Raw genomic sequence first — 24,377 nt, forward strand, 5'->3', positions numbered from 1 at the left:
AGTCAACCTGTGTAACATGCACCATGCATTGCAATACCTCAATGATGTAAATGCATACGATTTTGCGAGCTTTGGTCAGTATGGTAGTACACTCTCCTAAGAGCAGATCGACAACTATTCCAAGGACATTATGCGATTTTGTCTACAACTTCCGACTTACAACCTATATGGAGTTCAGCATTACTTTACCATGCACGGAGAGATGCAATTACAAAAGGAGAAGGCCCTTTCACGAACTATAAGGATACGTCACCTGCCAATGTGTCTAATTTTAACTTTGCCTGCTGTGGGCCTCAGTTTGCTGCTTACAAAATTATTGGTTATTCAGATATCAAGCAAATCTCCATGAAAACCACCATGTTTAAAACTAATTATGACAACATGAGCTGCATAAAACAGATTTTGGTTATGTTCTCTACCCTAACGTTTCAACTTTATTACCCATAATTTGTAGGAATTGTTTAGCCAAACAACATTTCCTGATGTTGGGCGCCTGGTGCATAATTATGTCAATTATTTTGCGGGGCTACATATCAGTACAGTCCAATCTGGCAACTTTATTCACATAACAGTGGACTGCTCACCTATGTACACGTGTTGAATAATGGAGCAGGTGCACTGATCGATTCACACAGGTTCCCCAGCAATGATAATTGAGGCAGAAACGACTATGCTTGTAGACGCCACACTAATGTGATCATGCGATTCAGCCATACACATCTTTCCAGTTTTCCACTGATCCTTATAGGGCACCGATTTGGAAGCCATTGATATCATGTCTACTCTGTTGATGATGCAAAGAAGGCTACCTCGAAACTATGGTTTTGAATCAATCATACAGTGACACGTTGCATGTCATGTGGCTTTCGTCCTTCCTCGACTGAATATGCATTTGTCTGTATTGCACTACTAACGGCACATTTTGCTATGGTAAACGTTTACAGCCGGACGACCGGCTAAGTTTTGGGCCGGTCACGCGTGACGCGCGTTTCGTGTGGACCCACATCCAAACTACCACGCACTTCTCTGGCTTCCGTTGTTATCTCTTTCGCTCTTATCTCTTCCTCCATCTTTCTTTTCTTTTTCTCTCTCCCATAATTCCCCATCTCTCTCAAGCCATCAATGGACCACCTCTCTTTTTGATCGGCCGGCTTGGTTCTCGAGCGAGCTCCCCTCCAACTATAACCCTCTTATCCAATGCGAGCTCCTCCATTCTCTTCCATCCCTCCCACCTCATCAGCCCTCTTTTTTCTGTAGCGTGCTGCAAGGGCCGGAGGCGCAGATGCTGCGCCCAGGCGACCATCCCTATGAATGGCGAGCCAGGGGACACCGGTGATGCGACCGGTTTCGCGGGCTGCTACAACCGGCATCATGTGGTGCTACTACTAGCACCGCGGGGAGCTGGAACTGGTTGCGCCAAAACTGTAACGGCACGTGGCTGTTTGCTGGAACCGGCACTCCGGGGAGCTGCAACCTGCATTCTACGGAGCTACAACCAACAGAGAGCAGCGGGGGAGAGAGGTACTTTTGCTTGAACCATAAGGTTATTTTGCTACAACCATGCATTTTTTTGCTGGAACCGACGATGGGACCAGCACGAAGTTGTTTTTGCTGGAACCTTAGTTATTTTTTGCTGGAATCTAGGTAATTTTTTGCTTCAAGCCATTTACTGGGTTTACTAGTTGCTCAAATCGTTTTGCTGGAAACTGCATTTTTTTTGGCTGGAACCCGTTTTTGATTTTGCTGCAACCCACCACCGGAGTCGTTTTTTATGCTGAGATGTGTTTTCCCGATCCTATCCTGTGGTGCAGGTCCACAGCGACGGCGAGCCAGGGGCAGCGGCGTCGTGCTATATTGGGTGGCGTGAGTTGCTGGAACCGGCGTTTGGCGGAGTTGCATCCGGCAAGGGGCGGTTGGAATGACGGCGAGATGAGGAAGGCGTGTGAAGATGGTGAATTCGGGCTGCAGAGAGAGCCCCGCGCGGCAGTGATCCGGCGAGCGGCGGAGATTCGTCGGGTCATGTCACTCGTCCATGGCACTCGCGCCCCTGTACGTGCTCCTGTGACTTGACTTACAGGGGAAAAGAAAAGGAAATAGTGTGGTGGAGACGAAAGGGTCATGTATCCGACGGTTAAAAGGGGTGTCTCGGACGTTCCGGATGCGACCGGCCCAAATTTGGGACGGCGCACCGGCGCCTATGAGTGCCCATTTGCTATTCGGAAAGACTAAGAGTAATTTAATTTTCAGTATACATATTTCACTTGAGTTAGTTAAGGAAGCTGACATGCCTGCGTTTCTACCCCTACCCGCTTTATTAAGCCGTAAGCTTTCTCTTGGTTTCCAGCCGCACGTAGCTACATCAAGAGTCGGGGGAGTGCGACCAGCGTCGGCGCTTGTGACCAGAGTGGTGGCTATGGAGCGAAAGCGGCAGTGGTTCCTTTCCTAGGTTGGCCAGTGGACGGGCGTGGGGTGTGAGCCTGATGAGGATGTTGGTTTTTGATCACTAGATCAATTTACCCAGTAGCTGAAACACATATGTCTCAATTGGTATCTAGAGGCTCGACGATCTACCTTGACGGACATCGATAAGGAGTTGGTCAAGTCCGGCGACGGCGGTTCCAAGGTGAACAAGAACGGCGACAAGGTGAAGAAGGGCGGCAAGTCAGCGACCAGTGACGGAGGAACAGGCGGCGCCAACGTACTGGCGCATCGCAACATCCCCATCTAGTACCCAATACTCACCGACGCGAACTAGAGCGTGTGGGCGATGAAGATGAAGATTATTCTCCGAACCGTTTGATTGTGGGAGGCCATCACAGAGGACGATGTCGATGAGCAGTGTGACGAAGGTGCCATGGCCGCTATAGCCCATTCTGTGCCGGATTCAGTGCTGATGACAATGGTGGAGTTCGAGACAGCAAGAGAGGCGTGGAACACACTCAAAGAGAGGAGGATTGGAGAAGATCGCATCACGAAGGCTCCGGCACAAGTGCTGAAGCGCCAATTTCACAAGTTGAAGATGGAGGAAACTAAATCGGTGAACGACTACGCCATGCGTCTGACTACTTTGGTGGGAGAGATCCATGTGTTTGGTGCAAAGCTCTAGGAAGCCGAGATCATGGTGAAATTGTTCAGTTCGGTGACTGATAAATTCACGTACCACTAGTAGAAAACAGGGCTTTGGTTCAGGCCGGTCCAGCCCATTAGTACCGGTTCAGCCACGAACCGGGACCCGTGGGGGCATAGATCCCGGTTCGTGACGCCAGGGGGCCAGCCGGTCCTCGTGGGGCATTGGTCTCGGTTCGTCAGGCCCCTTTGGTCCCAGTTCCACGCATGAACCGAGACCAATGTGCGTCGCTCCTGGCCCAGCACCATTGGTCCCGGTTCGTGACTGCAACCGGGACCAAAGGGTGTCCTTTAGTCCCAGTTCCAGCCGTGAATCGGGACCAATGAGATGCCTATATATACCCCCTCGCCCGCGAGCAGAGCACTCCACTGCTCTATTTTTTTGACCGGCCGTTGGAGAGCTTTGTGGTGCTCTAGCTCACCTCCTATGCACATGAGGTGTTCGATGATATGTCCGAGCCACACTTAAGCTTTCTCCTCTCGAAGCTCCTTATCCAACCTCCATTTTCCTCGAGATTTGTCTAGGTATGGCGGTCCGTCCTGTCCCGTCCCCTTCCTCACCATCGTCGATCGCCTGCGTCGATCTCGTCGCCTGCACCACCATGGCGAGCCTCTTGATCTTATCTTCTTTCAAAAAAAAAAGTTCTTACTTGTATGATTTAGATAGATACGTGTGTAGTTTTCTTACTTATGTTTGTTATTATATAGTGCGATGGTTTTGGTATCCGCCTCCATCGGCCCTCATCCTGCCTATGATTCAGATGTGGTATATATATTTTCTTTTATAACTATTAGTTTCATTTAGTGTTTATGACAATTATGCCGAGCAACGTGACATAGAATTTTTTATCTAGGAGGTATGTGAACCGGAAATTCCAACCGACCCTATTGTCGAGAGGTTAAATTTAGTTGAAGAAAAAAACAATTACTTGAAGGAAAAACTGAAAAAAATTAATGAGGAGAACATGATATTGGAGTTGCATGTTGTGGATGTCGTCGATGATCACAAGATCAAGATGGATTCAATGCGCTTGAAGATTAGAAAGATTAGAAAATATGCCACTCATACTGAGGCTTGGTATCATTATGTTGTTGGATCAATTTTTACCTTGGTTGCGGTTATGATCGCATTTCTTGTTGCATTGAAATGTTTTACATCGTTTCAATGTATGGTTTCATTAGATGCTCTGGAGAGCTATATGTTGTTGAATGAGAACTATGTATGTACTTTCGTTTTAATGTGATGATGAACTTCTATTAATTTGGTCACTTATTCATCATGTACGCAGATGAACCGAACGGTAATAGACGCACCTCCGAGTACATTCAGGGCATGAATAATTTTCTCGCAGTGGCTGACGCAAACAAGCAGAATGGTTTTATGTGGTGTCCATGCCCTATGTGTGGGAATACGAGGTCTTACTCTGACTCAAAAACCCTTCACACCCACCTTCTTTATAAAGGTTTCATGCCACACTATAATGTTTGGACCAAGCACGGAGAAAGAGGGGTTATGATGGAAGACAGCGAAGAAGAAGAAGATGATGACAACTATGTGCCCCCGAATACGGTGATGCTGCAACGAGGAAAGCTGAAGATGCCGCAACGGGGGAAGCTGAAGATCAAGAGGAACCAAACGATATGCCCGATGATGATCTTCGTCAGGTCATTGTTGATGCAAAGAGATAGTGTGAAACTGAAAAGGAGAAGCTGAAATTCGATCGCATGTTAGAGGATCACAAAAAAAGGTTCTACCCCAATTTCGAAGATGGCAACACAAATCTCGATACCGTACTGAAATTGCTGCAGTGGAAGGCAGAGAATGGTGTGCCTGACAAAGGATTGGAGAAGCCACTGAAAATATTGAAGAGAAGCTTCCAAAGGATAACGAATTGCCCGAGAGTATGTACACAGTAAAGAAGTTCATATGCCCTCTAGGATTGGAGGTGCGAAAAATACATGCATGCCCTAATAACTGCATCCTCTACCGCGGTGCATACAAGGATTTGAACGCATGCCCGATATACGATGCATTGCGGTATAAGATCAGACGAGATGACCCTGGTGGTGTTGACGGCGGGTGCCCCAGGAAGAGGGTTCCTGCCAAGGTGATGTGGTATGCTCCTATAATACTACGGTTGAAACGCCTGTTCAGAAACAAAGAGCATGCCAAGTTGATGTGATCGCATAGAGAGTACCATAAGAAAGAAGGGTAGTTGAGAGCACCCGCTGACTGGTCGAAGTGGAGAAAAGTCGAGAGAAAGTACTGGGAGGAGTTTGCAGGTGACGCAAGGAACGTATGGTTTGGTTTAAGTGTGGATGCCATTAACTCTTTTGGGGAGCAGAGCAGCAAACACAGCACCTGGCCCGTGACTGTATGTGTCTATAACCTTCCTCCTTGTCTGTGCATGAAGTGGAAGTTCATTATGATGTCAGTTCTCATCCAAGGCCCTAAGCAACCCCGCAGCGACATTGATGTTTACCTAAGTCCATTAATCGAAGAACTTTTACAACTATGAAATGGAAAACGTGTACGTGTGTGGGATGAGCAGAAATAGGAGGCATTTTACCTGCATGTGTTGCTGTTTGTAACCATCAATGATTGGCCTGCTCTCAGTAACCTTTCAGGACAGACAATCATGGGATACCACACATGCACGCGCTGTTTAGATGACACCGAAAGTATATATCTGGACAAATGCAGGAAGAATGTGTACCTGCGACATCGTCGATTTCTTCCGACCAACCATCAATGTCGAATGAAAGGCAAGCATTTCAAAGGTGAGGCAGATCACCAGAAGAAGTCCGCCATGCGTATTGGTGATCACGTACTTTCCATAGTCAATGATTTAAAAGTAATCTTTGGAAAGGGTCCCGACGGACTATCTATTCCGAATGACGCTGAGGGACGCGCACCCATGTGGAAGAAGATATCTATATTTTGGGACCTACCCTACTGGAAAGACCTAGATGTCTGCTCTTCAATCGACGTGATGCACGTGACAAAGAAACTTTGCATGAACCTGCTAGGTTTCTTGGTCATGTATGGGAAGACAAAATATACACCGGAGGCATGGGAGGACCTGCAACGTTTGCACAAAAAAGATGGCATGCCTCCAAAGCAGTATGAAGGTCCTGCCAGCTACGCTCTTACCAAAGAAGAGAGGGAAATCTTCTTTGAATGCCTGCTCAGTATGAAGGTCCCGTCTAGCTTCTCGTCGAATATAAAGGGAATAATAAATATGCCAGAGAAAAAGTTTCAGAACCTAGAGTCTCATGACTGCAACATGATTATGATGCAACTGCTTCCGGTTGCATTGAGGGAGCTTCTACCGAAAAATGTTCAATTAGCCATTGTGAAGCTATGTGCATTCCTCAATGCAATCTCTCAAAAGGTGGTGATCTAGAAATCCTACCAAGGTTAAGGAGTGATATGGCACAATGTCTTCTCAGTTTCGAACTGGTGTTCTCACCATCCTTCTTCAATATCATGACGCACATCGTGGTTCATCTAATCGATGAGATTATCCTTTTGGGCCCTGTATTTCTACACAATATGTTCCCCTTTGAGAGGTTCATGGTATTCCTAAAGAAATATGTCCGTAACCGCGCTAGGGCAGAAGGAAGCATCTCCATGGGCCATCAAACAGAGGATGTCATTGGATTTTGTGTTGACTTCATTCCTGGCCTTAAGAAGACTGGTGTACCTCAATTGCGGTATGAGGGGAGACTGAGTGGAAAAGGCATGCTAGGAGGGGACTCAATAATATGTAGGGACGGGCATTCTTGGTCTCAAGCACACTACATAGTTCTACAAAATTCTACGTTGGTGACCCCGTATCTCGATGAACACAAGAACATTCTACGCTCCAAACACCCGGACCAGTGTGACGACTGGATTACATGTGAACACATCAGGACTTTCGACAGTTGGTTGCAAACACGTCTCAGGGGTGACAACACTGTTTCTGATGAGCTGTACTCGTTGGCTACAGAACCATCTTAGATTGCAATGACTTGCAAAGGGTACGAGATAAATGGGAATACATTTTACACGATCGCCCAATATCGAAAGAGCACCAACCAAAACAATGGTGTCCGATTTGATGCACCAACCAAGAGGGAACATGACACATATTATGATTACATAGTGGACATATGGGAACTTGTCTATGGACATGTTTTTACGGTTTCTTTGTTTAAGTGCAAACGGGTCAATTTGTTAGGAGGCGGGGTACAGGTAGACCTACAGTACGGAATGATAACAGTGGATCTGAACAATCTTGGGTACACAGATAAACCATTCGTCCTAGCCAATGATGTGTGACGGGTTTTCTATGGTGAAGGACATGTCTACCAAAACGAGAAAAAGAAAAGATAAGAAAGCGAATACATCATACGATGAGCCAAAGCGCCACATAAATATTTCAGGAAAAAGTCACATCATGAGATTGAAGGGCAAGACAAACATGTCTGAAGATTATGAAAAGTTTTATGAAATTCTTCCCTTCAAAGTCAAGGCTGACCTAAGCACCCCGTTAAACTATGAAGATTATACATGGTTACGGCGCAATAAGCAAAGGAACATGCGAAGAAAAAGTGAAAACTTTCTGTCCATAACTATTATGATGATGCCTTTGATCTAGAATATCACTGCAGTTACATGTGAAGAAATGAAATGCCTTTTCTAATAGATGAGTTTCCGTCGGAAACCCTGATACTTCAAAAGAGATTGTCTGTTTTGTACACGAAGTGCGTCCAGTTTTTGCCGTAACCCTCTCAACTTTTTAGCACATGCTATGTCGGTGAAATGATGGTACCATGCCAACCTTTTCAATGTTCATTTGTAGTGTTTCTCAATTTCAGGGTCATTTAGCTAAAAAAATCAGTAAATGCATGAAAAATACCGAATGAAGTCAGAAAGGGTTGAAAATTGATGATGTGGCTTTGAATGGTGCATTTTGAACACAAAAAAGTTTGGAGTCCAAATAAGTTCAAAAAAATAAAATCCCTTTGTAATAGATAAATTTTCGTCTGAAACGCCCATACTTGAAAAGAGATTGTTCGTTTTGTACATGAAGTGCATCTAGTTTTTGTCGTAATCCCCTTAACTTTTTAGCACGTACTATGTGGGTGAAATGATAATAACGTGCCAACTTTCAACCTTTTTAGAATTAATTTGTAGTGCTATTCAATTTTAGGGTCATTTACCTAGAAAAAAAAATCAGGAAATGCATGAAAATGCGAAATGAAGTCAGAAATGGTTGAAAATTGATGATGTGGCTTTGAATGGTGCATTTTGAACACAAAAAAAGTCCGGAGTTCAAATAAGTTTAGAAAAAAAATGAAATACCTTTGTAACAGATAAATTTTCGTCCAAAACCCTGATATTTCGAAAGAGATTGTCCATTTTGTATATAAAATGCATCCAGTTTTTGCCGTAATCATCTCAACTTTTTAGTACATGCTATGTGGGTGAAATGAGGATACCATACCAACTAAGACCTATTCAGGGTTCATTTATAGTGCTTTTCAATTTCAGAGTTATTTAGCTTAAATAATGAACTAATAGTAAAAAGAATGAACTAATGGGAAAAAATGAACGAAAAATAATCAATTAAAATATAGGTGACAGATATCTGCAGTGTGCAGCAAACTAATCTTGTGACACTAGAGCACATTGCGTGTACTCTTTGCTAGCCTCTGTAGTACGCCCTTAGCACCAGGTTTCATGTAAGGGCACTCATATCTTGTTGGTTTTGTTTAAACTGATTTTTCAATATAAAATATCAGAAGCCAGGAAAAGCAGTTTTGTATCTGCCGTTACACTAATCTACACTTATCAAATGTTTGCTCTCTACGCGTGTATCGTGCATTTTTTCAGGTGAAACATGTTATTCTATATTTTCACTATTGTGCATGTTCTTGTGAGATAGAGTGAATTGTAAAAACCAACACATTGAAGCGTAGGGTTAAGGAAAAGGCTCTTCTATGAATTTATGCCAGAAAATACTAATTCTTAGCCTAATTTTTTGCAGAAAACACTAATTGATGGCTTTGACCCATTTGATGACGATTATGACAGATGGAGTCCATCATTTGCTGATGTGGCTAACGGTCTTTTTGCCAAAACGTCCTACCCTCCTTGAAAATATTTTCCCTATAAACATGACCCTCTCCCAGCGGCGTCGCCTCCTTCCGGCGCGCCCCGCCTCCCTCTCCGGCACGAACCCACTGCGCAGCTCAATCATGCCCCCACCTCCCTCTGGTGCGCCCCCGCCTCCCAGCGTCGCCGCCTCTCTCCGGCCGCCCTACCTCCCAGCGCCGCCGCCTCCCTCCCGACGCGCCCCAATCCTTCCAGCGTCACCTCCTCCCTCCCAGCCTCCCTCCCGACATGCCCCCGTCCTCCCAGCGATGTCGCCTCCCTCCCGACACGCCCCCGTCCTCCTAGCGCCGCCGCCTCCCTCCCGACGCGCCCCCGTCCTCCCAGCGCTGTCGCCTCCCTCCCTACGCGCCCCCTCCTCCCAGCGCCGCCGCCTCCCTCCCGACGCGCCCCCGTCCTCCCAGCGCCGCCGCCTCCCTCCTGACGCGCCCCCGTCCTCCTAGCGCCGCCGCCTCCCTCCCGACGCGCCCCCGTCCTCCCAGCGTTGTTGCCTCCCTCCCGACGTGCCCCCGTCCTCCCAGCGGCGCTGCCTCCCTCCCGACGTGCCCCCGTCCTCCCAGCACGGCCACCTCCCTCCCGATGCGCCCCCGTCCTCCCAGCGTCGCCGCCTCCCTCCCGACGCGCCCCCGTCCTCCCAGCGATGCCGCCTCCCTCCTGACGTGCCCCCGTCCTCCCAGCGCCGCCGCCTCCCTCCCGATGCGCCCCCGTCCTCCCAGCGCCGCCGCCTCCCTCCCGACGCGCACCCGTCCTCCCAGCGCCGCCGCCTCCCTCACGACGCGCCCCCGTCCTCCCAGCGCCGCCACTGCCTCCCTCCACAGCGCGACCACGACACATAGCTGATAGATGATATGGACATTAATGGCGCACCAGACATGTGGTGCACCACTACTATATACTAATGGTGCACCATGTATTGGTGCGCCATTAGTGTCCAAATACTAATGGCGAACCACATACACGATGCGCCATTATTAATAAATATATTTTTTCAAAACTACTAATGGCGCACCAGGGGATAGTGCGCCATTACTAGTTTAACTAGTAATGGCGCACCACATCCACGGTGCGCCACTAGTAAATTTTTTTCAATTTTTTTTATTTTTTTAAAACTAGTAATGGCGCACCGTGTGTGTGGTGCGCCATTACTAGTTGAACTAGTAATGGCGCACCACACACACGGTGCGCCATTACTAACTTGGCTCAAAAATTCCACCGAATACACCCACTGGACCGTCTTTTCGGTTTTAAAAAAATAATAGAAAATGATGGAAATGTCAAAAAAATAAAAGAAAATAAGTTTCCCATGTCATATGTGGTCTAGTTGTTGGGAAAATTTGCAAATGTGAATTTCGACTTTATTTGCAAAATCTCTCTAGAATTTGTAAAATGGGCATAACTTTTGCATACTAACTCGGATGAAAAAGTTTTTTATATGAAAAATCATCTACTCGAAAAGTTAAATCCGAATTTAACATGGGGAACCCGGTTAAACATTTTCAAAATCCTCAAAAACCTAACAGAAAAAAAGTTACGGGGCTTTTAAGATCTGGAGGCAAAAAAATTCAAAAAAATTCAAACTTACTAGTGGCGCACCGTTTGCTAGGTGCGCCACTAGTAACAGAAAAAAAATAGTTTCGAATTTTTTTTCTGGATTTTTTTTTTCAAAATATGATACGTAATATGAACGGAAGTTTGAAATAATTTTTCAAAATTTTATCACACTCATGAACATGAACAAAGTTCTAAACATCAACAAGGTTTAATAGGATTGATATGCTAGATATATCAACAAGTGCCTGTGAAGTGAGCTACTGCTGGGATTGGATAGAACTCTGAAGTTAAGCGTGCTTGGGCTGGAGTAGTGTGAGGATGGGTGACCTTTCGGGAAGTTTGACCACGGAGTGTGATTTGACCCGAGATTAAGCTATAGTGACCGGAGATTAAGAAAAACAAAATTTTGAAAAAAAATACTCCTATGTGGTGCGCCATTACTAAGTGAGATGGTAATGGCGCACCTCTAGGCATACTAATGGCGCACTACAGGTGCGCCTTTAGTAAAAAATACTAGTGGCGTGGTACTAGTGGCGCACCAGTAGTGTGCCATTAGTAGGCAAAACTGGTGCGCCACTAGTAGGCCTTTTCCTAGTAGTGGGCCTCCCAGCGGTGTAAGCGGCGCCGCCGGGGACACATAGCCCGGGCACAAGCGGCGGCGCGCATGACCGAGCCCCCATCCCTAGTCGTCGGCGACCCAAGCCAGCAACGCCGTGCGCGCATTAACCAGCCACCGCCTCCTCCTCTGGAGCTGATTGTGTTTTGGAGTTTTACATGAAGGGTGACTATGCAAAAATACCAGGGCCCCACATGTCATAATCGAGGTTAAAATGCATAAAATGGTCTATCATTGTTTTTTACAAAAGATTACGACCAAAATCAGTGTTTTCTGGCACAAATTCGTAGAAAAGTCTTTTCAGCAACCCTACGCTTCAATGTTGTGGTTTTTTGCAATTCACTCTGTGAGATATAATAATCAGAATGAATGTGTAATACAGAAACTGCATATAATAATCAGAACCAATGTGTAATACCGCAACTGCATATGAGCCGAAATGATTCTTGCCATCCCTGCAGAAAAACAAGGAAATGGTTCTTGCCATGAAATGGCTTGGCCCAGCTAAAGTCTGACGGAGGCCAAAGGAATTATTTGGTCGAACGTTTCTCCTAGCTGGATGGTGAGATGGCGCCGATGACCCAGCTGCATCATCTAGTAGCACGACTCCCAGAAAATGAGTAAACTAGAGGGTACCCCATGTGTTGGTGCCGGAATAGGTTGGTGAAAACTTGAGTTGGTAATATGAGAATCAAAATTTAGAATACATACGTACTTTTATATTTGATTAAGTATAGTTGTAACAATAGTTATTAAATATAAGTAGAATAATTGAGCGGAGAACATTTTCCAATGCATGGTTGAATGTTGCCATTGGTCCGCATGCATAATTGCATGTTTAGGTCGGTCTTATCCCATTAATAATTGTATTGTGAGGTTGCATGCCTACATGTTGAAAGAAATTAGTGGGGAGCATGCGACAAAAAAATTCATCTTACCTTAAAGTTAAACTGCAAATTAGCTTCTTGGTAATGAAACGAATAACAAGCCTATCAAGGAGGTGACGATCGATGCGTCGTGGCAGGAAGGAAGACGTTGGGATGAACTCAGGACGCCGTCGACGTCGTGGCATCATGGAGGTGTGCGGTGTCGTGAGGACCGGAGATAATACAAACAGATAAGTGAACCAGTATTTGGTGCCTCACACCAAAGAACTCATGTGATTTCACCAAGCGCGTGCTCGGTAACAATTTCCATAATAACCTCTATCTTACCATTATATAGGATATGACTACATCACTTTGTTAGAACCTTATCCACAGCCAATCAAATAGGAATTGCAAGTTTGGTAGTTTGGATACAGGAAGTAGCAAGTTTGGTGGTTTGGATACAGGAAGTGGCGTCGCCTGAGTGGTTCCGTCGGCCAGTGCTGCCCACTCATCCGGTCATGTCACGCGACATCAATGCCAGCCGTACATGCACGTGGGTTGGATGGAAAGCACGAGAGAGGCGGAAGGGTTTTCTCGGTGGGCCAGGGTTGTCGGACGCTTGCGTGGGAGCGGTTTAAAGCTCGCAATCCCCCCTCCCCCCCTTCGTTTAGAAGAAAAACGTCTACCGGAATGCCAAACGGACAGTTATGCCATGTTGGATCGCAAACACATGTCCGGACCGCATGGTCAAGACGGTTGCGGGTGGTTTGAGGGTCGACGTTTCTCACAAAACACACACACACACACACACACACACATACACACACACACACACACTTTTATTTTCTTGGGATGATAAACATGTACACGTCCTTTTTGCATACATGTTTCTAAATTATTCTCTACTAAAAATATCCATGAACAACATGTCTCATACGACTTGGCACATTACACGTCAAATGGATAACTTAATTATACAGTCTCGTTTGATATGGTTAAATCACACAGTAGTTATAAATTATACATCTAATGGTCAAAATATGACAGTTTCATCTGTTCTGTTGTCCAGAAACCTTCACCGCGGACAGGCCAAAAATATGGCCAATGACATGTGTCTAAACAGTCAACTCGGAAATGGCAGTGATAACAAGTATACAACTGGCTTGCCTGCAGGTTCACCAGTTGTGGCAAATATCTAGGAAACAATTGTGGGATGGACCAACAAGTCCTAGCCCGCTCTATCAATCTTGTGCTCTCCCAAAGTCAAACGCTAGAACAATCTCTGGTGCAAAAGTGCAGGTGTCATTGTTGCGTATCGGTGGAGAGCTCCCTCGCGGACGTTGTCGACCTTTGATGCATCAGGGCTATGGACTTATATAGAGAGGAACATAGAGAGACGTCGTGAGTGCAGATGGGATTGTGCGTCACACGAAGGTATCGTGAGTGGAGGCTAATCGGTTGCTAGGTTTCATATGCTGGGAGAAGAGGATGTTGTTGGTGGTTGATAGAGTGGGCTTCTAGCACTAGTGCAGAACCGGGCAATAGCACCGGTTCGTAAGACCCTTTAGTGCCGGTTCCATAACCGGCACTAAAGTGTGGGTACTAAAGCCCCCCCCCCCCCCTTTTAGGTACCAGTTCAGCATGAACCGGTGCTAAAGGGCAACCACGTGGCACGAGCCAGCTCCGGGGGCCTGGAGCCCTTTAGTACCGGTTGGTAATACCAACCGGTACTATAAGATTTGGGGCGGTTTTAGTTTTATGATTTCTTTTTCATTTAATTTTGTGTTTCTATTTTAATTCTTTTTCGTTTGCTGGTATTTTATGATACTACACATTGTACACGTTATGCATATATATATATATATATATATATATATATATATATATATATATATATATATATATATATATGCAAAATTGTCTCTACCATAGCTTGCTGTAGACACACCTATCACAGCCGCATGTCATGTTTCTAAGATTCGTGCACAGCGGGAGGTTGAGAAATTATGGATGGGTAATGGTGAGTTTTGGCAGCTCGCATGTCAGGAAAAGGCTGCGCGCAAGGGACAGCACTTTCGGTGGTCCAACTGACGTGCACATGGCCGAGATGGGTAGAGTTGGTGTGTGAAGCTCACTTTTGGAGCGATGGAACCTCTGGCCGAAACGTATAACAGATGCAGCGGCCGGTAGCCCTTGTGTTCAAAAAGCATGTGGTCACGTGAGGCGCCCTGTACGGATGTAGATTGAAATAGTAGCGCGCAGCAGCTGCGAGGCGTCCTGTACGGATGTACAAAAGATGGGATTGAAATAGTAAGTTTGGAGATGGGATTGAAAACATGAGGAGTGTCCTAGTGTGGTTTCGGCCTTATTTTTCTGTAATTATAGGATCATTTGCAATGCGGGATTCAAAGAGCAAAAGTATGCTGGGTCTCTTGAAAATGTTATGTGGCTCAACGCTTTATCAAGTAGTGATGGTCAACCATGCATGAGTTTTGCATGGCGACACATCCACATGTCTGTTTAGTAGTATGAAAGTGTGCATGGTGTTGTTTTGACCGTAATGGTTATCTTATCAACTGGACGTGGAAGCATGGTGCATGGTGTGCGTTTAATCAAACTAATAACCGCTCATAATGACAGACGCCGCTGATATACCATCAGTCTAAGAAATAAAAAATATTTCAACTCATACACGAAGGGCTAAACGCATGAAAAAACTGAACAACATTGTAGCGATGCGAAAGCATTTTTCGGTAAGTTCATGTACCAGCTAGTTTAGCTAGTCAAACCTCATGTATCTGCACAGAGGCACTACGACCACCACTCCTTGTCAAAGTGACCGGGGGGAGCTATTTGTCTGAACCCTGGAATCTAAAGTTACGGAGGACGCGAACTGCCTTATCACACACTCGGAACCGACAAGGCAAACCATCTCAGGTGGAACCGACGATATCAACCATGGGAGCCGATGGATTTAGGGGGGAGGGGGCCGGTAACCCCGGTACGGGAACCGCCAAAAATCATTGATGGGTCCTTCGAAGTTAACCTCGTCGATGCACGGGCACCCGTTCATTCATGGAACCGATATCGGTTACGGAGGACGCGAACCACCTTATCACACACTCGGAACCGACGAGGCAAACCATCTCAGGTCGTGAGAGCATATTATACGGACAAAGTTTACAGATGGTTTTTAATTGGGTAGCCGGACGAGTCAACTAACAATCGCACAGGCTCGTACGCACGCGTCTTAAGTGCTCGCTCAGCAGCCTCAATGGGCATGCATTACTACGGAATACTACGGCAGGTCGTAGAGCTGTATACATTCATTCAAAAACCAACCAAATCTCATGAAACTGAAGCCACAGCAGGACTGATACGTACAGGCGTGTGACAAGTACGGCTCCATTACACACACGTACGACTTTTCCAAACCAACGACCATATCACATGAGCCGTATGATGGCAGACCACATGTGTTTCACGACATGGACCGACGTGGACATGCTGCACGCGACAAGACACTCATGTGTACGTATACATAGTATAGCAGGTTGAACACGTGGCTCACATAGGTTCCTCCCGGGCATACGCATGGACCCGTCGCAGATATCAGACCGAACCTGCGTTCGTTTCGTCGTGGGAGTCACGTGCGAGAAAAATGAGACGTAACAGCGCGCCGTACACATAAGAACCTGCACGTAGTGCTGCCCAGTAGTTGGAACCTGATATATACAACGCTACCGATGGCCACCCTCTCGTACGCACGCGCCCGACAGGTTTTTCGTCAGCCAATTAGGCATAAAGCTGCCAGAACCGGCCTGCCAACACAGCTAAATCATCAGAGCACATGGGCTTCAAACACTACTACAACAAACAGCTAGTACGAATCACAAAGCACACCAACGGTACTGATAGCTATTTCTAGGGCAAGCTATGGTAGAAAATCCTCTTCCTAGTAGAACCAATCATGCATATATATATCATCAATGTCTCACAAACCACCATATTAATTAATTCACACATACACAAATGTATAGCTATATACAATTTCTCCTACATATGCATGTTGCCTTCGGAGCCAGTGGCATTAGCCTAATTGGTGCCTTCGGAGCACGATGACAATTGGAAGTGGTTTTCATGGGGGCGGTAGCGGGTAATAGTATTCTTCCTTCGGATTTATGACCTGGTCGAGCAAAAAGCCCGCTATTTTCTCTTGAAGTGCTTCTACGCGCTCCGTTTCTAGGAGCTTCTACCGCACCTCTTTGAACTGTTAAGAAGGAGATCAATATGCATGTGTATTAGTTGTGTGACTAGATATCGATAATGGTGTAAAAATTGTGAATAGTGTTCTGACAAGCGTACCCATTCCTGTCTTTGAGATCTGCTTCTTTCGGACGCCATCATGCGAATGTTCTCGCAAACGCAGAATGCACACAAATCAGTCCCCTGCGCCTGCTTCAGGGCCTTTACGAGAATGGAATTTGATCAGATAATAATTAATCAAGCATGATAATTAAAGAGATGGCAGCTAGCTAGCTAGCTAGCACTACTTAATTACTTACCTTGGGTCGAAACCATTGAAGCTTTTTGTTCCATTCGCCATCCGTGATGCTGATGAACCTTGCCCAAGCCCTGCCCGCCGACAAAGAAAATGAATAAAGGGGTTATTAATTAGTTCATATACTGAAATGACGAACTAAATAGACCGAGATATATAGTTAATAATGATTGAAATTACCTGTTGACTATCCCAAACAAGATGTTATAGTCGGTTTTAACTTTGAATAGTGAGTCCAGTATTTCAACTGTTCCGACGTCAACTTTAATGATACACAAGACCCAGTGAAATCTGCATGCACACACGTTTGCATGTCTTAATTAAGCGGGCATATGTAAGCAAAAACATGTAGCTAGCTAGTAGGCAAAAACAGAGAATTTGTAGTACAAGACAGTGTGACTCACTGGAAGTTGTAAGGAAGTAGTATATCTTCATTGTATTTGAGGAGCTTCAAGAACTCTAGCATGTTGTCCTCTACGTCCTTTTGATGATGTGGATTTATCCGCCATGTGTATTCATTAACGGTGTTTGGGTCAATGAACCCAATGCCATAGCGTCCACCTTTTCTCATTTCATACATCTTCATCCTGCATAATACCATAGAAAAGAATATAGTGAGGATAATTACAGGTAATGATTGATCAAAAGGATCACTACAGCTAGCTTGAGATTTAAATTACAGAAAGAAATCACTAACAGACAATAGCAACCGACGATAGATTTGTCGAGTGCGTCTTGATTGTATAACTGAAACAGTTCAGAATACTCAACGGACAGAGCTTTCTCATGGAAGTAATGCTCCTCCTTGACATTCACCATGAGGGACAATTGATCAGAAATCTTGGTAATGTTCATGTACCATTGATGCAATTCATACATTCTCGTTGGGAGGTTCTTGACCTTGTCTGGCTCGACCAAAGGTTCGCCCCGGACATATTTCCGTTTTATTTCATCCTCTCTAAGCACAGGCATGGGCTCGATCTCGAGGAGTTGTCCAACAGTGATGTTGAGAACTTCAGCCTGCATTATATGGTCCTTGGTTGTTACCACATTGCCCACCTCGGGAACGTAAACTGTTTGCCCACAATAATATTGGGCGCACGTACTGTCACGTGTTGTTGGCACAACAAGCGAGGGGATCGATTGCGCCGCCTGTTCTCCCAGCTGGGGAATGGTTTTCCCGCATTTTTTGACAGCTGCTTGTTGTTTGCTCGATCCCGAGCTCGCCTCCTTATGTAGACGTGCTCGATTTAACTTCCTGATGTGGCGCTCATAGTCTGTGTCAACAGGCTTGGGAGCTGGTGGTTGAGTCATACGAATGAAGTGGTCAATCGTTTCCTCAGGCACTTTCTCCCTTGGCGGCGGTGGCGATTTCGGTGCAAAATGGGCTTCCACCTCGGCCTTCGGTATGGCTGTGTTTTCCTCCTCGGACTTGTCATAAGGCCTCTGCGGAAGAGGCGTGAGGCTTGGACCATATTTATATCGCTTGCCTCCGCCTTTACTTCCTGTACTACCACAACTCGTACCGCTACGCACCATAGCTGCGGGGTGTCTCTTCCGCGATTGCTGAGGCGGCGGAGATGGCTGACGAGGCTGAGTTGGATGAGGAGGAGTGGCCTGAAGCTGTGCCAGACTTGGAGGAGTGGCCTGAGGTTGTGCCGGACTTGGAGGAGGAGTGGACGTCTGACGCTGTGGCGGACTTGGAGGAGGAGGAGTGGCCTGACACTTTGCCGGACTTGGAGGATGAGTGGCCTGACACTTTGCCGGACTTGGAGGATGAGTGGCCTGGCATTTTCACTACTAGAAAAACCCCTACTAATGGCGCACCTAATATGGCCATTAATGGCGCATCAATGGTGCGCCATTACTAGCACGCCATTAGTAATTTTTACTAATGGCGCACCACTGAAGCGCCATTAGTATCTGGTATACTAATGGCGCACCTAGCAGTGCGCCATTAGTATACCATTCGGTGCTCCACTGATATTCCCTCTAGGTGCGCCACTAATAACCTTATAGGTGCGCCACTAGTAATAAAGGAAGGTGCGCCACTAATAAGGGCTTAAATGCGCCACTAGTAATGTATTTGGAAAAAAAATCCAATTTTACAGAAAACAACCTATAAGGAAAATAATTTAAAAACAAAAAATGAAATAGAATCATATTTTTTATTATAGTAAGAATATTACAATGTCTTTACAAGTATCCAATAAAAGCAAAATTGCAAGGAAATAAAAGAAAATCCTAAACTAATCTTCTAGTAATCTTTTCTTCTTTTTCTTCACTTTATCCCTGCAAAATGTAACAAAATAAACAGAAATACAAACAAACTATTTATAACATGTCAATATTGTCATTTTTTATAACATGTCAATACTGTCTTTTCCAGAATTACATGGTGTGAATATTGTATGAGTAAGATTATAATGGAAATGAATTGCAGAGGACATATGAGGTTCAACACTAATCATCGACAAGATGGAAGCGCTATGTACATATATTGGGCATTCGTTCTTCGTTCTTCGCTCTCCGACAGACCGCACCCACCCTACCAGGACTGCTCGGCGTTGCCCTCACCTGCATTGTTCCTTTTTTTTGAGAATGAAAGAGAGGGAATGAAAACCTGAGCGATTTCAAGCATGTGATGAAAGGATTGTTTTTGGGCCGATCGCCGTACCTTTTTCTCTTGCTCTTGTCTGACGAGGACGAGGTAGGGTTGCTGTGCCAGTTCCGCTTGCGCTGGTTGATGAACCAGTTGTTGATCTGCTTCAGCTGCAGCCCCGTCTCCTGCACCAGCCGCGCCTTGTCCTCCTCCTAGCAATACCCACCAGCGATGCTCATCAGTAGGACAACAAGAATTGCATGTAAAATGGTGACAAAGTTGCTGGCGATGACGGTATATGCGGGATGTCTGTCACATACAGTTGGGTACGGCCATTTGGCGTGGGCTTGCCACCAAGCTTTCAGGGTAGACGCCGTGTCCCCTGGGAGCTTTCCGGCTCTTCGCTTCCGCAGCATCTTCTCCCTGATGTCCACAAGCTTTTCTCTATACCCCTGCAAAGTCAGGAAAATAATTTTGTTTACAGTTCAGTTTGGACACCAACATAGTGGCAGCTGACAGAATGGAAGGCAGCGAGTTTTACCTGTTTAAGCTCATGCTTCAGCTCTTGCCTCACGCGCTCGACCAAGGATCTCTCACCCTCGGTTAGCATTCCGAAGCCCATGCCATCTGACACATCATTCCCGTCAAACATGTTGCTCTCACTGTCGACCGGATTGTCTTCGTCATCGGACATAGTTGCCCCGGTGCCTTCACCAGGAGATGCCCCTATAGGAAGAATCGATATTAGCAAAACTCAGAACTGGCCAATCTCCAACCTATCCTGGTCACATTTATATTGCGTCTTGCCTTGGCAGGTACTTATTCTTGCTCTAGTTTTTTTTTCAGTACAATATATAACTAAGCCTATCCAGGCTTAATCTTGCTCTATTTTTTTTCTGACACAATTCTCATTATTTTCTGAAGGCAAACTTCCATGTTCAAGCATATGCCTCTCATCGTAAACTGATTGATGATTACACATACAAACAGATTATGCAAAGTTCTATTGTCAACAAAAAAAAAAGAAAAATCACTCCCTTTGGTTTTTACAGCGACACCAGTTTCCAGTGTGACTGGATATTGGCATGGTTTTCTCATAGGTGTGTGCCTCGTGATGCCTATAGGCAGAATGGTGGAAAATGTGACGTAGCAAAAGGAACTAAAAACAGTACTATATGCAGACAATCAATATCCATGAATTAAATTCAAGTAAAGTACAATTCCACTAGAAATTTTGTAGCCATGTCAGTTCATTTTGACGATGAAGCATTATTCAATATGCAACACTTTTTTTGCACTACGCAAGGGGCTTCTTTTCCTATATGGATTATATGTCATTTTGACAAGCAACATAAAGTATCTGAAAGGGTAACCCTTGTGTGATGGTTCCCGATTATATAGTCCGTGACTGTTCCGTGTGGAAGCTAATTGCAGTAGACATATTAAGAGAGACTTTATCAGGACAGCTTAGCTAAGATTATGAACGCAAGGTACTGTCAGTTCAGTTGCATGGTTGGTGCAACACAAGGTTCATGAATAACTGCCACATACACCGAACTGAAATCTCAAAAGGTACAGCTTTGAAGCCAGGTCCAACAGCTCAAAGTCTGCAACTCTTGTAACTAATAATAATATATAAGAAGGAACCGGTACTACTATAAAGGTGGACCTAGTATCTCATAGGACCTACAAGGGTGTGAATTATGACCTATATTTTCTGTCACGACGCGCAATAATACAGGAAAATGGCCAGTCATCGAGCTCTTTCTAGTTGAGTTGAAAAACAAAATATAAGATGTTTTTGCAGTTCTTATATTCTGGTACAGAGGTAGTATTTGTGTTATGTTTGTACTCGCTGGATGCAGAGAGCAGAAGCAATGGATCCCTTCTTTTAAAAAAGAATTCCCCTGTGGTTGAGATCCTATGAAACGGCGCCCCTCATGTAGCATGATACTTACTGTGACTATCAACCTCTTAATAAGCATGTAGTGTAGAGATTGTAAAACCCTCTTCCTAGAGAATTTAAGAAGCACTTATCTTGCTGCTGAACTGATGAAGTTAAGATGATGTATGGTACCTGTAAGACTCTGCAGAGTTTGCTCGAGCTCCCAGCAGGCCATCACCGCCTCCAGGGCGTGGACGCGCACATGCTGCTGGAGCTGTTCCTTGAAGGAACAGAGGAGCAGCACATAGTGTGTCTGCAACAAGGAAAACAGAACCTTTAGAACACATATATAGAGAAAAAGGCAGGTGGTCGATAATAACCTTTACACAAGGAGAATTGCCATTTCCAGGCAAAGGAAGGAGCCCCTGCTTGCCTAGCAAAGGGACACTTGTAGTTGTTTTTTGGGGTTTGCTTTTGTCTCTATCGCAGAGGTGAGGCGCTTGTGGTTGAGGAAACAAAGTTGCTCACAGCTAGAGCCTAGAGCACGCAGTAAATTATTTGGAGGTGGGATGGGTAGCAATCAAGGGATGAACTAGCATAATACTCATAGTTGAAGAAGCTAACTTTAACCAAATCCACCGGCGGAGGTTAGCGAGTGCTAATAATCCCATGTGAGCTCGTGCGCAACCAATCAAACATGTTGTGTGCGTTGGAAGAAAAAGGTAACCTGGCTTAGCCTGTTTGAAATCCCAATCCCAGTCCCAACACGAGCAGGGCAATTTCATCACCAAATCCCATCCAATCCCCAAATTTTCGAACCACACACACACACGCACACCGCATCAATCTACTACACATAACATAGAGCACGCGCGGGGCAGCCCGGCCCAGCCGGCGCGGGGCGTCCGTACGCGGCGTGAGCGTGAGGCGAGGAGGCCTGGTGGTGGTAGCAGCTCACCATGAAGAGGTCGAGCTCCTCGCCGCCGGCGGGCGCGACGGCGGGGGGCACGGGCGGCGGGGCGCGCGCGGCGATCTGCGCGGCGATGCGGGGGAGCTGGTCGACGGGGGTGGTGACGCGGAGGCAGGCGACGTGCGCCTCCAGCAGCAGCAGCCTGCCCTGCACATAAAACGAACCAATGAGGGGACGGGAGGGGAGATGAAGAAGATGGCCTGCAGCCACACGCACCATGGTCGGGGTCGGAGATCCGTCACCGGAGATGGCCTGCAGCCGTCGTCTGTCGCCCGGAGGTTGAGGCGTCGTACCTCCATGGCTAGGCTAGGCTAGGGTTTCTGGCATCTCCGTCCTGGCTTCTGTCGGCCCTGGATGGATGGTCGCGGCTCAGGTCGACGACGGGATGATGCGCCGTGGATCTGGATCTGGGCTCTCCTCACCTCCCTGGAAGCTCGCCGGAGAAGGCCTTCCCTTCCCTCCCCTCCTCTCCTCTACTGGGAGAGAAGAGGAGAGAAGAGAAGAGAAGGTGAGGTGCGGCAGCGCTGCAGGGAGAGGAGGCCGCCATGACCGGGCTCCTCCTGCTGCCATGGTCGCCATGGCATCGGGCTAGGGTCTCGGCCCGACCAGGCAGACAGAGGAGAGGATAGGGAGGTCGCCGGCGCGGCGTGGATGGGGAGAGGAGGCCGCCGGAGAGGTGATGCGGAAGAGGAGATCAGCGGCGGCGTTGGGTCAGAGCCGGAGGAGAGGCGGGTGGCTGTGTCAGGAGGAAGGGGAGGGGATAAGGGGTGATAGCAATGGCGCACCGGTAGGGGGTGCGCCATACGTATAGCTAGCAATGGCGCATCTCTTACTGGTGCGCCATTACTAGTTAAAACTAGTAATGGCGCACTTTCCCCCTGGTGCGCCATTGGTAAGTCTGGGAAGGGGTGTGGGGCCAGGACAAAACTACTAATGGGGCACCACACACTAAGTGCGCCATTAGTAATATGGCCACTAATGGCGCACCCATATCTGGTGCGCCATTGCTATATAGCAGTGGCGCACCACATGTCTGGTGCGCCATTAGTGTCCATATCATCTATAGCCCTTTTCCTAGTACTGTTTGCCGGACTTGGTGCACTTGCAGGAGCGGGAGTCTGCTGACTCGGTGGCGGACTTCGACGAGGAGTCGGCTGATGCAGTGTCGGTGGCCTTCGAAAGATGATGCAATCCTTTTTCCATAGGATGATACGATGTTTGGCCTCTCCGAGAAAGCGCTCGTCGTCACCTCCAGGAATGTCAAGCTGTAGCTCCGAATATGGTGGGTCCACCACCTCATCAACCAAGACACGAGCATAGCCTGCTGGAATCGGGTTGCAATGGAAGGTTGCCTCGGGGGGATTTGTAAAAGCAACGGCGTCCGCCACCTTCATGGATATATTCGTTATTTTGACATGTAGCTCGCAGTTAGTGTTCTCCGTGATGTCATCCACGGGGTATCTACCCAGCATTGCGTCATCCGGGGCGGAACCCACGCTGCTTCTCGGCATGGATGGGGCGGTGCTATCCAATGCTGGATCATCCGCTAGCTGCTGCAGCTGTTGAGACCCCCTTTGCTGGGTATGTGAGTCGATCTGCTCCTGCTGCCGCTGGAATTTGACTGCCAATTCCGCTTGACTTGCTTTTAGGCCTTGAAGGCATTCATAGTCCCGCTTCCTCTGCTCCTCCTCCATCTTCCTCGTCTTCTCCTCCGCAATCTTATTTCTCGCACGGGTTCTGTAGTCGGTGTTCCAGTCTGAAAACCCCTCATACCACGGAATAGTGCCCTTGCCTCGTGTTCTTCCCGGGTGTTCAGGATTTCCCAGGGCACGCGTAAGCTCGTCGTTCTCTCTGTTGGGCTGGAACACCCCCGATCGTGCCTCTTCTATTGCAACAATTATCGCATCGTCGGCTCCTTTCAGACTTGCCTTCGTCAAAACATTGCCTGTCTTCGGGTCCAACTCCCCCCCCCATACGCATAGAACCAAGTCCTGCACCTGGGGGGCCAGCTCTTAGTAACCGGAGTGACACCTG

The 24,377-nt window shown here is 46.7% G+C and overlaps 1 protein-coding gene across 3 annotated transcripts; it reads right to left on the reverse strand.

Moving 5' to 3' along the window:
* Positions 1–19,223: 19,223 nt before the first annotated feature.
* On the reverse strand, positions 19,224–22,740 carry LOC123110139 (homeobox protein knotted-1-like 11). Of its 3 annotated transcripts, none has more exons than XM_044530592.1 (7): positions 22,560–22,740; positions 22,332–22,485; positions 21,566–21,686; positions 20,030–20,214; positions 19,809–19,940; positions 19,564–19,700; positions 19,224–19,463 (listed from the first exon to the last, which is right to left on the reverse strand). In XM_044530592.1, the coding sequence occupies exons 1-7, from the start codon at positions 22,640–22,642 to the stop codon at positions 19,460–19,462; spliced, it is 816 nt and encodes a 271-aa protein (XP_044386527.1). In that variant the 5' UTR covers positions 22,643–22,740; the 3' UTR covers positions 19,224–19,459. The 3 variants fall into 3 exon arrangements, with proteins under 3 accessions (XP_044386527.1, XP_044386526.1, XP_044386528.1); XM_044530591.1 differs by having other exon boundaries at positions 19,224–19,474; XM_044530593.1 differs by having other exon boundaries at positions 19,224–19,474; positions 22,332–22,490; positions 22,560–22,715.
* Positions 22,741–24,377: the final 1,637 nt, after the last annotated feature.

The sequence above is a fragment of the Triticum aestivum genome, chromosome 5B, assembly GCF_018294505.1.
Source record: "Triticum aestivum cultivar Chinese Spring chromosome 5B, IWGSC CS RefSeq v2.1, whole genome shotgun sequence".
Classification (NCBI taxonomy): Eukaryota; Viridiplantae; Streptophyta; class Magnoliopsida; order Poales; family Poaceae; genus Triticum; species Triticum aestivum.